General features: G+C 41.3%; 1 protein-coding gene across 1 annotated transcript; it reads left to right on the top strand.

Moving 5' to 3' along the window:
• Window positions 1-2,206: 2,206 nt before the first annotated feature.
• On the top strand, window positions 2,207-12,742 carry LOC135516075 (large ribosomal subunit protein eL34). The gene is made up of 5 exons (XM_064940082.1): window positions 2,207-2,245; window positions 2,753-2,825; window positions 3,093-3,192; window positions 7,951-8,054; window positions 12,618-12,742. The coding sequence occupies exons 2-5, from the start codon at window positions 2,761-2,763 to the stop codon at window positions 12,700-12,702; spliced, it is 354 nt and encodes a 117-aa protein (XP_064796154.1). The 5' UTR covers window positions 2,207-2,245; window positions 2,753-2,760; the 3' UTR covers window positions 12,703-12,742.
• Window positions 12,743-14,251: the final 1,509 nt, after the last annotated feature.

Genomic DNA, 14,251 nt, shown 5'->3' with positions numbered 1-14,251 from the left:
TAGAATCGGCTTCCTATTTCGCAACAAAGCCTCCTTCACTCATGTTGCCAAACAGACCCTCCTAAAACATACTATCCTGCCGATCCTTGACTTCAGCGATGTCATTTACAAAATAGCCTCAAACACTCTACTCAGCAAATTGGATGCAGTCTACCACAGTGCAATCCATTTTGTCACCAAAGCCCCATATACTATCCACCACTGCGACCTGTATGCTCTTGTTGGCTAGCCCTCGCTTCATATTCATCGCCAAACCCACTGGCTACAGGTAATCTGTAAGTCTTTGTAGGTAAAGCCCCACCTTATCTCAGCTCACTGGTCACCATAGCAGCACCCACACGTAGCACACGGTCCAGCAGGTATATTTCACTGGTCACCCCCAAAGCCAATTCTTCCTTTGGCTGCCAATTCTTCCTTTGACAGTTCTCTGCTGCCAATGACTGGAACTAATTGCAAAAATCACTGAAACTGGAGACTCATATCTCCCTCACTAACTTTAAGCACCATCTGTCAGAGAAGCTCACAGATCACTGCACCAGTACATAGCCCATCTGTAAATAGCCCATCCAACTACCTCATCCCCATACTGTTATTTTTTTGTTTGTTGCTCCTTTGCACCCCAGTATCTCTGTTTGCACATTAATCTTCTGCACATCTATCACTCCAGTGTTTAAAATGCTAAATTGTAATTATTTCGCCACTATGGGGTATTTATTACCTTACCTCCCTTATCTTACCTCTGTACATGCACTTTTTTTTCTTTTTCTATTGTGTTATTGACTGTATGTTTGTTCATTACATGTATAAATCTGTGTTGTTTTTTGTGTTGCACTGCTTTGCTTTATCTTGGCCAGGTCGCAGTTGTAAATGAGAACTTGTTCTCAACTAGCCAACCTGGTTAAAAAAAGGTGAATAAAAAAAAGGTCAATGACTCCAGCCACCCTAGTCATAGACTGTTCTCTCTGCTACCCCATGGCAAGCGTTACAGGAGCGCCAAGTCTAGGTCCAAAGGGCTTCTTAACAGCTTCTACCCCCAAGCAATAAGACTCCTGAACAGCTAATCAAAGGGCTACCCAGACCCCTCTTTTACGCTGCTGCTACTCTTTGTTTATTATCTATGCATGGTCACTTTAACTCTACCTACATATTACCTCAATTACCTCGACTAACCGGTGCCACCACACATTGACTCTGTACTGGTACCCCCTGTATATAGCCTCGCTATTGCTGTAGTTATTTTACTGCTGCTATTTAATTATTAGTTACTTTTTTTTCTTTTTTTTAACGTATCTATTTTTTAACTTAACTTCTTAAAGCATTGTTGGTTAAGGGCTTGTAAGAAAGAATTGTATTTTGCGCATGTGACAAATAAAAATTGATTTGATTTAAGAACAAATTCTTATTTATAATGACGGCCAGACACCAGCCAAACCCTAACAAAGCTGGGACAATTGTGCACCTCCCTATGGGACACACAATCACAGCCGGTTGTGATACAGCCTGGAATCAAACCAGGGTCTGTAGTGATGCCTCTAGCACTGACATGCAGTGCCTTAGACCACTGCGACACTCGGGAACCAAATTAAACAAGAGATGTGCATGGTAATTTGTTGTATGGCTCCTTCGGGATAATGAACCCATCAGGGCCAGAACATGTGAAGAATATATTGTGCAATGGTTGTGAAAAAAAGGGGGGAAAAAAGATTCCTATGTCTAATTATAAGATTCCTATGTCTATTTATTTTATATATTTTTTTAATTTACATAGATTTTCTCTCTTCTCACTAATGGCAAATTGTTGCATTCTTGTTAATATGTTTTTTCCTGTTTTTATGAATAAGCTTTTCACCATATCTCCATTTGCACAAAATACTTGCCAGCTTGCACTACAATATCTCAACCACTAGCAAATGTGTGTAAGCATGGTCTAAAGTGTGCGGGGAGGTGTGCACATTCTCACGTCAAGTAATTTATGTCAATAAATGGCAATTTCTGCATGACGCACGTACTTTTTGCCCTATATTTTGTGTGTTCCTAAGGTGTATAAATGAGGCCAATGTACCGGCCTGCACCTACGGGTGTGAGACTATTAGATATATAAACGTGCAATTCTCACGCCGACCTGCGAAAGGCAACAATACGCAACACAACGTCCAGTCTGCTGGAAACTCACAGGGAAGAAGAAAAACTTCAAATTCCAAGGTAGCGACTTTAGTCCTTCCTTTTCCGGTTACATTAATAGAAGGTATGGCGGCCTACATTTTCTCGCTTATATTTAGTTTAAATAATCTGTTGTAATCTGTGTTTATATACTATGACAAATCGTATTTCAAAGATTATATGTACAGTGTTAGAAGCCGTTAACACGTTGATGATGATATTTCATGTTATCCTAGTACTTTGTCATGGCCCTTTTTATTTAAGTAGTATATCTTCAGTAACATTAGCCCAAAGCAAAAATGTCTCAATTTTGGTAACTACAAGACAAATGCCATTGCAGTTTTGCTGCCTTAAATTGACAAACTAGGGTGTGTTCTTCCACGTAAAATCAAACGTTTTAATCTTGATACGTTTGTTAGGTAGCATATCTACTACTTAGTTTACTTGGTTACACAGTCTTGCGCGGTGATGACGCCATCGGCAGTCCCCGATACCATTTTTTTTATGAGCGAGCCAGCTAGTAAATTATCTAGGAAGGTAATAATGTAATCAATCAGTGTTACACGTAATACTACTAATCATGTATCTACAGGTATCAACATGGTCCAGCGCCTAACTTACCGTCGTAGGTTGTCCTACAACACCGCCTCCAACAAAACTAGGCTGTAAGTAACTAGCATGTAGCTATAGCTAGCTAATTCCATTGGCTTGTTGCTATTCCCTTGGCTTCTGTGCCATTCTTAGTTACTACAGTGCATGTTTCTTTATTGTGACCTACACGGTTAGTAACGTTAGTACTGGCTTGCACGTGGTTGTATATAGCTAGCTCTGGATTTTAAATAAAAAGTTGTCTTTGGAAAACTAATGTGAGCATGTTTTCATCCCTCAAAATATTGTTACCAACTTTGCAATGTGTAATCTCTCACTTACAGGTCCCGGACTCCTGGTAACCGCATTGTGTACCTGTACACCAAGAAGGTGGGCAAGGCACCCAAGTCTGCATGTGGAATATGCCCTGGTAGACTGCGTGGAGTAAGTATTGTCCTATGTACATCCCATCCCATTGCATAATATACAAACTGGTTTTTTTCAGGTCTGTTACTGTTGTAGTGAAAACACTAAATGACAAAGTATGTGGACTACTGCTCGGCTATCTCATTCCAAAGTCATCGGCATTAATATGGAGTTGGTCCACCCTTTGCTGCTATAACAGCCTCCACTCGTCTGGGAAGGCTTTCCACTAAATGTTGGAACATTGCTGCGGGGACTTCCTTCCATTGAGCCACAAGAGCATTAGTGAGGTTGCGTACTGATTTTGGGCCAGCATTTGGCGTTACAATTCATCCCAAATGTGTTTGATCAAATTGTATTGGTCACATGTGCCGACTACAACAGGTGTATAACTTACAGTGAAATGCTTACTTACAAGCCCCTAACCAACAATGCAGTTTAAAAAATAGGATTAAGAAATAAAAGGAGCCCGTAATTAAAGAGCAGCAGTAAAGTAACAATAGCGAGACTATATACAGGGGCTACCGGTTAGTCGAGGTAATATGTAGCTAGAGTTATTAGTGACTATGCATAGATAATAACAGTATCGGTGGTGTGGGCAATCCAAATAGTTTGGGTAGCCATTTTATTAGATTGTTAGGAGTCTTATGGCTTGGGGATCAAAGCTGCTTAGAAGCCCCTTGAACCTTGACTTTGCACTCCGGCTACCTCTGACACCACCTGGTATAGAGGTCCTGGGTGGGAGGAAGCTTTGCCCGGGTGTACTGGGCTGTACGTACTACTCTCTGTAGTGCCTTGTAGTGGAGGCTGAGCAGTTGCCATACGCTGCAGTGATGCAACGAGTCAGGATAATGTAGCTGTAGAACCTTTTGAGGATCTGAGGACCCATGCCAAATCTTTTCAGTCTCCTGAGGGCGAATAGGTTTTGTCATGCCCTCTTCATGACTGTCTTTGTGTGCCTGGACCATGTTAGTTTTTTGATATGGACACCAAGGAACTTAAAGCTCTCAACCTGCTCCACTACAGCACTGTCGATGAGAATTGGGGCGTGCTTGGTCGTCCTTTTCCTCTAGTCCGAATGGTTGCGAGATCAAATCTGTCGTTCTTCCCCTGAACAAGGCAGTTAACCCACTGTTCCTAGGCAGTCATTGAAAATAAGAATTTGTTCTTAACTGACTTGCCTAGTTAAATAAAAACATGTTTTTTTAAAGTCCACAATCATCTCCTTTGTCTTGATCCCATTGAGATAAAGGAGATGGTTGTGGACTACAGCAAAAGGAGGAACGAACACGCCCCACCATCCTCATCGACAGGGCTGTAGTGGAGCAGGTTGAGAGCTTCACCCTCTGTGTTAAGTTCAGGTCCCTGTGCAGGCTGGTCAAGTGATTCAACACAGATCTCGACAAACCATTTCTGTATGGACCCCACTTTCTGCATGGGGGGCATTGTCATGATGAAACAGGAAAGGGCCTTCCCCAAACTGTTGCCACAAAGTTGGAAGCACAGAATTGTCTAGAATGTCATATGCTGTAGCATTAAAATCTCTTCACTGGAACTAAGGGGCCTAGCCCAAACCATTATTCATCTTCCACCAAACTTTACATTTGGCGCTGTATTCAGGCAGGTAGCGTTCACCTGGCATCGGCCAACCCCAGATTAGTCCGTCGGACTGACAGGTGGTGAAGCGTGGTACATCATTATAGAGAAAGCATTTCCACTGCACCAGAACTTTACACCAAGCTGACGCTTGACTTTGCGTATGGTGATCTTAGGATCGTGGCTGCTCGGCCATGGAATCTCGGCGAACAATTATTGCGCTGACGTTGCTTCCAGAGACAGTTTGGAACTTGGTGGTGAGTGTGGCAACCGAGGACAGGCTATTTTTACGTGCTTCAGCTCTCGGCGGTCCTGTTCTGAGCTTGTGCGGCCTACCACTTTGCGGCTGAGCCGTTGTTGCTCCTATATGATTCTTCACAATAACCGCTCTTGCAGTTGACCGGGGCAGCAAGTTGACCGGGGCAGAAAGGTGGTCTCTTATGACACGGCCATATTAAAAGTCACGGAGCTCTTCGGTATGGCCATTCTACTGCCAATGTTTGCCTTTGGCGATTGCATGTCTGCTCTATTTGATACACACGTTGTCTGAAATAGACAAATTCACCAGTTTGAAGAGGCGTCCACTCACTGTGTGCACACACACAATTAATATATTTCTATTAAAATCGGTATGTGTGTATATATATATTTTACTACCACCACCGTTCAAAAGTTTGGGGTCACTTCGAAATGTCCTTGTTTTTGAAAGAGAAGCACGTTTGTCCATTTAAAATAACATAAATTGATCAGAAATAGTGTAGACTTTGTAAATGACACTGAGGAGGCAACTCCGGGATGCTGGCCTTCTAGGCAGAGTTGCAAAGAAGCAGCCATAACTCAGACTGGCCAATAAAAAGAAAAGATTATGATGGGCAAAAGAACAGACACTGTACAGAGGAACTGCCTGGAAGGCCAGCATTCCGGAGTCGCTCAATTGCAAAAGGATTTTCTAATGATCAATTATCCTTGTAGAATTATAAACTTGGATCAGCAAACACAACGTGCTATTGGAACACAGGAGTGATTGTTGCTGACAATGGGCCTCTGTACGCCTGTGTAGATATTCCATCAAAAAAATATGTCCAGCTACAATAGTCATTTACAACATTAACAATGTCTACACACAGTATAGCCTAGTGGTTAGAGAATTGGACTAGTAACTGAAAGGTTGCAAGTTCAAATCCCCAAGCTGACAAGGTACAAAATCTGTTGTTCTTCCTCTGAACAGGCAGTTAACCCACTGTTCCTAGGCCGTCATTGAAAATAAGAATTTGTTCTTAACTGACTTGCCTCGTAAAATAAAGGTAAAAAAAAAGTTTCTGATAAAATGAGCTTTCTTTCAAAATCAAGAACATTTCTAAGTGACCCCAAACTTTTGAACGGTAGTATACATACTATATACGTGTGTGTGTGTATATACATGTATACATACACACGTATTTGTGAGTATATTGAGGGTTGCCACTGTGGTATATAATATCAGCGTCTTGTTTTACTCCGTGCTGATCTGGAGACTAACACGGAACCCAAACCGTTTGCTCTCATGCGCCATCGTGCATACATTTATTTTGTCCCCCCACACCAAACACGATCATGACACGCAGGTTAAAATATCAAAACAAACTCTGAACCATTAATTTGGGGACAGGTCAAAAAGCATTAAACATTTATGGCAATTTAGCTAGCTAGCTTGCAATTGCTAGCTAATTTGCCCTATTTAGCTAGCTTGCTTTTGCTAGCTAATTTGGCCTGGGATATAGACATTGAGTTATTTTACCTGAAATGCACAAGGTCCTTTACTCCGACAATTAATCCACACTTGAAACGGTCAACCCGAATCGCTTCTAGTCATCTCTCCCAGGCTTTTTCTTCTCGACTTTATATTGCGATTGGCAACTTTTGTAAATTGGGTGTGTTACCGCCACTGACGTCGTTCGTCTTTCAGTCACCCACGTGGGTATAACCAATAATGAGGTGGGTGCCTGCTTCTATAAACCAATGAGGAGATGGGCGAGGGAGGACTTGCAGCGCTATCTGCGTCACAAATAGAACTGACTTCTATTTTAGCCCTTGGCGACGCAGACGCTCGTTTGCGCATGCGAGCAGTGTGAGTGCAATAATTGAATAATAGATTTCTAAATTTATTTTGCAACGTGAGTGGTGTAGTCAGCCTGTTAGGGTGCTTCAACCAAAACGACTGGTGTGGGTGGGGAGAAATGATTTGATAAAAATACTGTTTTACATTTTCAGTTGGTTGGCAGATACGTTGTTACTTTTCTGACACGGGGCACCACAATACTAAGCCTTTCCCCCAATTCACTGCTTCTGCTGACTATTGAGTTGCTGTGTTTTTATACAAGTTTGTATGATTTTGAAGGATGGGTGGAAGTGCTACGTTGAATGCCCGGCCCATCAGCTAGGCCTATTTGCTTACACATGCTTTTCTTATCTCCCGATGAAGGAAAGTCATGCTAATGTTGGCTCTATTTGAATTCTTGCTGACTTTCTCTTTTTCTAGACTACCTTTAACTCGTTTGAATTCAAGGGAAGGAAGTCACATGGGAAAAGTGAAGGTGGCATGTTATTAAGCAATCTTTAAGGACACTTTCGCCTTACTTGAATTGATCTGTTTTCAATGTTATAGACGTGCCCAGACACTTTTGTGAAAGGCTTCACTTTTGGGTAACTTACTCCTCAAGCGATATACTTCCTCGTGCTCGTTTAGCGGTTGTAGGGGTGTAACATAAGCAAAAGCTCCGAAAACATCCAAATACGTACGCTCTCAGTATACTGATGTAGGTCTTTACTCTTGTACGCATGGATTTGTCATTCAGAACTTTATCCTTTGTTGTATTCCTTTTTGTGCGACTCCAGCGGTCTCCAGCCAGCTGTGCTGTTTCTGTGTAGCCACCACAGCTGGTAGGAGACAGCCAGAATCGCACAAAATGTAATATAATGTTAAAGATAAAAAAATTGTGTTTTAACAGGTAAGATCGCAAAAAGTGTCTAGGCTTTTCTAACATACTGTAATTTGAGATTTGGTTAAAATAAAGTAACTTCTCCTTTAACAATGGCTGTGGCATTTCACTTTGTTTCAAAATGGTTTCTCCCATGTTTCTCCTGAACATTAACCTGGATTCAAGTTTTGTTACATCTGCTCACAAGCATTTGTTTGTCTTAAAGATCCGGGCAGTGAGACCCCAGGTCCTGATGAGGCTCTCAAAGACAAAGAAGCACGTCAGCAGGGCCTACGGCGGTGCCATGTGTGCGAAGTGTGTACGTGATAGGTAAGAATATATCCAAAACCTCCAAAGCCTTCTGAAGAATCTGTACCAAGTGTTGTATGTCGGGTGAAATGTACAGTTTATAAGATAAATATCTAGCAAAATGTGAAGGGTGAATGACTACAACTACCCATACTAGCGTACTACATAAACTGCCTACTATGTACATGAATGACTCATGTTGTGTGATGACATGAACAAATAGATTGATACAGTAGTGTTCGGAAGTATTCAGACCCCTTGACTTTTTCCAAATGTTATGTTACAGCCTTACTCTAAAATTGTTTGAAGAGGAACAAACCCAATTTAATCTACACACAACACACCATAATGACAAAGCAAAAACTTTTTTTTTTTTTTAATACATTTGCAATAAATTCTAAAAACCTGTCACATTTACATAAGTACCCTTAACTCTGTACTTTGTTGAAGCAACTTTGGCAGTGATTACAGCCTCGAGTCTTCTTGGGTATGATGCTACAAGCTTGGCACACCTATATTTGTGGAGTTTCTCCCCTTGTTCTCTGCAAAATCCTCTCAAGTGCTGTCAGGTTGGATGGAGTGTGTCGCTGCACAGCTATTTTCAGGTCTCTCCAGAGATGTTCAAGTCTGGGCTCTGGCTGGGCCACTCAAGGACAAATCCACTCCTGTGTTGTCTAGGCTGTGCGCTTAAGGTCGTTGTCCTGTTGGATGGTGAACCTTTGCCCAGTCTGAGGTCCTGAGCGCTCTGGAGCAGGTTTTCATCATGATCTCTCTGTACCTTTCTCTGTTCATCTTTCCCTCGATCCTGACTAGTCTCCCAATCCCTGTGCTATTTTCAAGTTGCGCCATGGCATTTCTGTTAAAATGTATTTAATACACTGTGACCTGCTGCTGACTGTGAGGCAGGCTGTTGCTGGGGGGGTGTTGAGAGCCCAACACCTATTTCCTGAGTCACTTGAGCTGTATGTAGGAGATTGTCATTATGGAGACACCCCTCTTCCATACAACTGATTTTAATATCCTATAATTAATTCACATCGAGAAATAATGTCGACAAAGCACTGAAACGACTTTGGGTGCGTTACATACATTCGCTCAGGTGGTTTAAACTGCATTCGAATGTTCACTTTAAGAACTGTTTCAAGTGAAGAGTTTTATGCATGCCCAGTTCATGGTTCTCGGGGGTGGGGCTGCCCGAGTGGAAATTTGAAGTGGAAGTTATGGGACTCCCTTGTGGGTTTTTTTTATTTTTATGTGGAGAATTAGACATTTGCCTCTGTTGGCCATCAAGTAGCCTATTAATGTTTATTCCAGAGGTAGACCGATTATGATTTTTCAACGCCGATACCGATTATTGGAGGACCAAAAACGCCGATACCGATTAATCGGCCTATTTATATATTTGTAATGACAATTACACAATACTGAATGAACACTTATTTTAACTTAATATAATATGTCAATAAAATCAATTTAGCCTCAAGTAAATAATGAAACATGTTCAATTTGGTTTAAATAATGCAAAAACAATGTGTTGAAGAAAGTAGAAGTGCAATATGTGCTATGTAAGAAAGCTAACATTTCAGTTCCTTGCTCAGAACATATGAAAGCAGGTGGTTCCTTTTAACATGAGTCTTCAATATGCCCAGGTAAGAAGTTTTAGGTTGTAGTTATAGGAATTATAGGACGATTTCCCTCTATACCATTTGTATTTCATTAACCTTTGACTATTGGATGTTCTTATAGGCACTTTAGTATTGCCAGTGTACCAGTATAGCTTCCGTCCCTCTCCTCGCTCCTCCCTGGGCTCGAACCAGCAACACAATGACAACAGCCACCATCGAAGCAGTGTTACCCATGCATCGCAAGGGGAACAACTACTAGAAGGCTCAGCGAATGATGTTTGAAACGCTATTAGCGCGCGCTAACTAGCTAACCATTTCACTTCGGTTACACCAGCCTATTCTCGGGAGTTGATAGGCTTGAAGTCATAAACAATGCAATGCTTGAAGCATTGCGAAGAGCTGCTGGCAAAACTAACGAAAATGCTGTTTGAATGAATTTTTACGCGCCTGCTTCTTGCCTTCCACCGCTCAGTCAGATACTTAGATACGTGTATGCTCAGTCAGATTATATGCAACGCAGGACACGTTAGATAATATCTAGTAATATCATCAACCATGTGTAGTTAACTAGTGATTATGATTGTTTTTTTATTATAAGTTTAATGCTAGCTAGCAACTTACCGCATTTGCGTGTCAGTCAGTCTCCTTGTGGAGTGCAACGAGAGAGAGGCAGTTCGTTATTGCGTTGGACTAGTTAACTGTAAGTTTGCAAGATTGGATCCCCGAGCTGACAAGGTGAAAATCTGTCGTTCTGCTCCTGAACAAGGCACTTAACCCACCGTTCCTAGGCCGTCATTGAAAATAAGAATGTGTTCTTAAAACTAGTTAGGAATAGGCGGGACGCAAATGTCTCAACTGGCCAATTGCCAGGGAAAATGCAGAGCGCCAGATTCAAATAAGATGCTATAAAATTCAAACTTTTGTTAAATCACGTGTAAGATTCTCAATTAAAGCTACACTCCAGCCAACATGTCATTGCGAATCCAGCCAACATGTCAGATTTTAAAAATGCTTTTCGGCGAAAGCATAAGAAGCTATTATCTGATAGGCTGCACCATCTGTACCAGCAGTAAACAAAGGAGTTAGCATATTTCAGCCCTGCAGGCACTACACAAAACGCTGGAATAAACTATAACATGCATTACCTTTGACAAGCTTCTTTTGTTGGCACTCCCAATATTTCCCGTAAACATCACAATTGGTCCTTTGGTTCGATTAATTCCGTCCATATATATCCAAAATGTCCATTTATAAAGCACGTTTGATCCAGAAAAAAAACAGCTTCACAAAAACGCAAAGTCACTACAAAAGATTGAACAGCCCTTGCCTTGATTGTTTACGGAAGTTGGTTTCCTCAATTTAAGGTCTATAATCAATAGCCTACCATAAATGTGCTTGGCTTTATTAAATATTCCACGTACAGCTACAGAAATAAAAGATCCTGCTTCTGTTGCCTGTTTGAGTGAATGTTTATACTGATTCAGTGAGCGCAAAGCCTCACTCAACCGCAAAATGAGACAGACGGGATTGTGTCGGCACAGATCTTGGGAAGGGTACCAAATGTCTACAGCATGGAGGGTCCCCTAGAACACTGGCATCCGTCATTCTTACATTTTAATACGTTTGGAACCACCAAGAGGCTTCCTGGTGCTGGCCGCTGGCCAAACTGCGCAATCGATGAAGGGCCTTGGTCAGGGAGATGACAGAGAACCCGATGGTCGCTCTGACAGAGCTCTAGAGTTCCTCTGTTGTGATGGTTGTCCTTCTGGAAGGTTCTCCCATCTCTGCAGCACTCCAATCAGGCCTTTATGGTAGTGGCCAGATGGATGCCACTCTTCAGTAAAGGCACTTGACAGCCTGCTTGGAGTTTGCAAAAAGGCACCTAAAGACTCTGACTATGCGACACAAGATTCTCTGGTCTGATAAAACCAAGATTGAACTCTTTGTCCTGAGTGCCTGTTGTCACATCTGGCGGAAACATGGCGGCAGCATCATGCTGTGGGGCTGTTTTTCATCCTCAGGGACTGGGGGACTAGTCAGGATTACATGGTGTCAAGACAGGCTACTTACTGAATCGAATTATATACGCCCATGGAGAATTGGCACATGTACACCCTGGTAAAAGCACCCGCCAATCAAAGCCTCTAGAACAAATATTTTATCTTCAAAACGTATATATTTTTAAACTAGCCAAACCTTAGGCTTTCCAAAAGTAGGCGCTAAGATAATCAATTGACAAGGAAAGTGTGAAGGAGAGAGCTATGTTATAGTATGCCGATGAAATTGACAATCCTTAAAATAACAAATACACGCAACATGTCAGTTGCCTGTTCATTAGTGAACTCCCACTATTGGGTAGTTTATCAACATGAAAATTAAGTTTATGAAAATCAATCCTGAAATGACTGTCTTCATCCATAACTCCGTGACAATAATCCTGCCCCATGGGTGGTTCTGGTTGATAATGTTTACTTGCATATTGGACTAACTATGCCAGAAAGATATTCTATTCAAGATGCCAGCCAGCTGTAGTTGAATTTCTATCCATAGCAATTTAAGTGCAGTTTGTTTGCTTCAGCAGCCTCTGGTTATTTTAGGATGTTCTTGTGAGTTCCATGTGTTAGGATTAAAAACTACATTCTTTAGTCAAGTCTGATCCTGATCACATCTCTCCCTAACTGATCAATTGTGATTTAAGTAGATGGTGGTTTTAGCTGGTTTTGTCAACTATTATCACATTGGGAGATTTGTCCTGGGGTGTGCTGTTAAAAGCAGTGACACTTCCTATGTGCAAAAAAATAAAGATGGATGGTTCTGCAATGGTCTTTGCACCATGCATTCATTCGATTTTTCTTAGTGTTGACATTTGGTCAGTATTTGTAAAGTAACCATTAAAGGCATGTCCTGAACATCTCAAAGTTAACTTATCCACTAACCTTCACCCTTCTGTCTACCACAGGATCAAGCGTGCTTTCCTGATTGAAGAGCAGAAGATCGTTGTCAAGGTCCTTAAAGCACAGGCACAGAGTCAAAAATCTAAGTAAATGTGTATTTGTACTGCAACATTAAAATAATTGAAATGTGTTTAGTGTCCTGACTCAAATGGTGTAACTGTCCATAGTATTCCTCAATTCGAAGTTTGAGTCCAGTGTTTCTCAATGTGAACTACCATTTTGTAGGTTTGATTGAGACTGAAGTTTAAAAAACTGAGTGGACTACTGAACATTGTTCTATTCACTTAGTGTTGACACTGACATAACATCCAGGAATTGTGTATTTTATTAAATATTAAGATGGTGCTGCATGTGCTTGCATTTATGAAGGTGAGCAGGCTTTTAAACTGATTATTTGATGGCTTATACAAGGTAAACAAGTTGCTTTACTCCAAACAAACCATTTTTGTAAAGAGATCATAGTCATCCATCTGACTAAATATTTACTAATGTTCAGTGGCTGTTGCTATCAAGCTGGCCAAGAGTTCTATAGGCTTTACATTTTTGGGAATACTCTGGATTTCATCCAATATACCAGGTGGATGATAAAGTATATAAATACTAACAACTAAAACTAATACTAACAACTAAACACACAAGATAGCCATCGCACTCAAGGCTAGGTCCATCAACAAGACTTCAATGTAAGTAGTCTGGTGGCCATTTGATTATTTGTTGAGCAGTCTTATGGCTTGGGGGTGAAGCTGTTCAGGAGCCTTTTGGTCCTAGACTTGGTGCTTCGTTACTGCTTGCCTTGTCGTAGCAGAGAACGGTCAATGACGGTTGACTGGAGCGATGCAACTGCTTGGCATCTGTCACATTGACCAGATTGGTGCACATTCAATAACTCTAATCTAACAAAGTTGCTATTTGTCAAATTTCTAATTTTGTATTGTAACAGGCCCACTGGTTACTTTTCAGGTTTAGAAGTAACTGCTAAATGGTAACTCCTGTTTATACAAACTGGTTAGCATAAAGCAATTGGTGGGGGTAGTTGAACGACTAATACAGTTGAATGGAAACGATGACAAGAACGTGTTGGGGTTGACATCCATACAAGCATATGATTTTTACATTATGGTGTGAAATACAAAAAATCTTAATTTTGCTGGGGGCTAATGAGGCGACGTGCGATCTGGTCGAGTTCGGTTTTACTGAATCTATAACCCTTACCTACCCATTTTAAACTTCAATGGGGGGGCAGGGTTGCCAGGTCTAGATAACATTTCTTGCCCAATAACCATTCAAGCTGCCCAAAAGGCCTGAAAACTAGTCCAATTGTTTTTTTCACAGCAAGAGAGGAGTTGCCATATTTATACAATAAAACATTTAACCGTTATCGAGACAATTAAGAAATATCGTAGGAACTTGTAACGAGGTTAGAAGTTAAATCAGGATTTCCTCAATTACTGCGAGCTATGACGTATTTAAGGAATTTGAATCACAGAAGGTTGGTGGCACTTTTAAATAGGGAGAACGGGCTTGTGGTAATGGCTGGAGCGGAATCAGTGGAATGGTATCCATGTGCGTGATGCCATTCCATTGTGTCCGTTCCATCCATTATTATGAGTCGTTCTCCCCTCATTAGCCTCCACTGATA

This window comes from Oncorhynchus masou, chromosome 27 (assembly GCF_036934945.1).
Source record: "Oncorhynchus masou masou isolate Uvic2021 chromosome 27, UVic_Omas_1.1, whole genome shotgun sequence".
Taxonomy (NCBI): Eukaryota; Metazoa; Chordata; class Actinopteri; order Salmoniformes; family Salmonidae; genus Oncorhynchus; species Oncorhynchus masou.
This window is presented reverse-complemented; position numbering and strand designations above follow the sequence as displayed.

Bases quoted from the DNA above. Each gene is read 5' to 3' on its own strand.
- LOC135516075 (XM_064940082.1), top strand. From the start codon at position 2,761: ATGGTCCAGCGCCTAACTTACCGTCGTAGGTTGTCCTACAACACCGCC. The intron at 2,826-3,092 runs GTAAGTAACTAG...TCTCACTTACAG, and splicing joins GCCTCCAACAAAACTAGGCT to GTCCCGGACTCCTGGTAACC. The intron at 8,055-12,617 runs GTAAGAATATAT...TGTCTACCACAG, and splicing joins GCGAAGTGTGTACGTGATAG to GATCAAGCGTGCTTTCCTGA.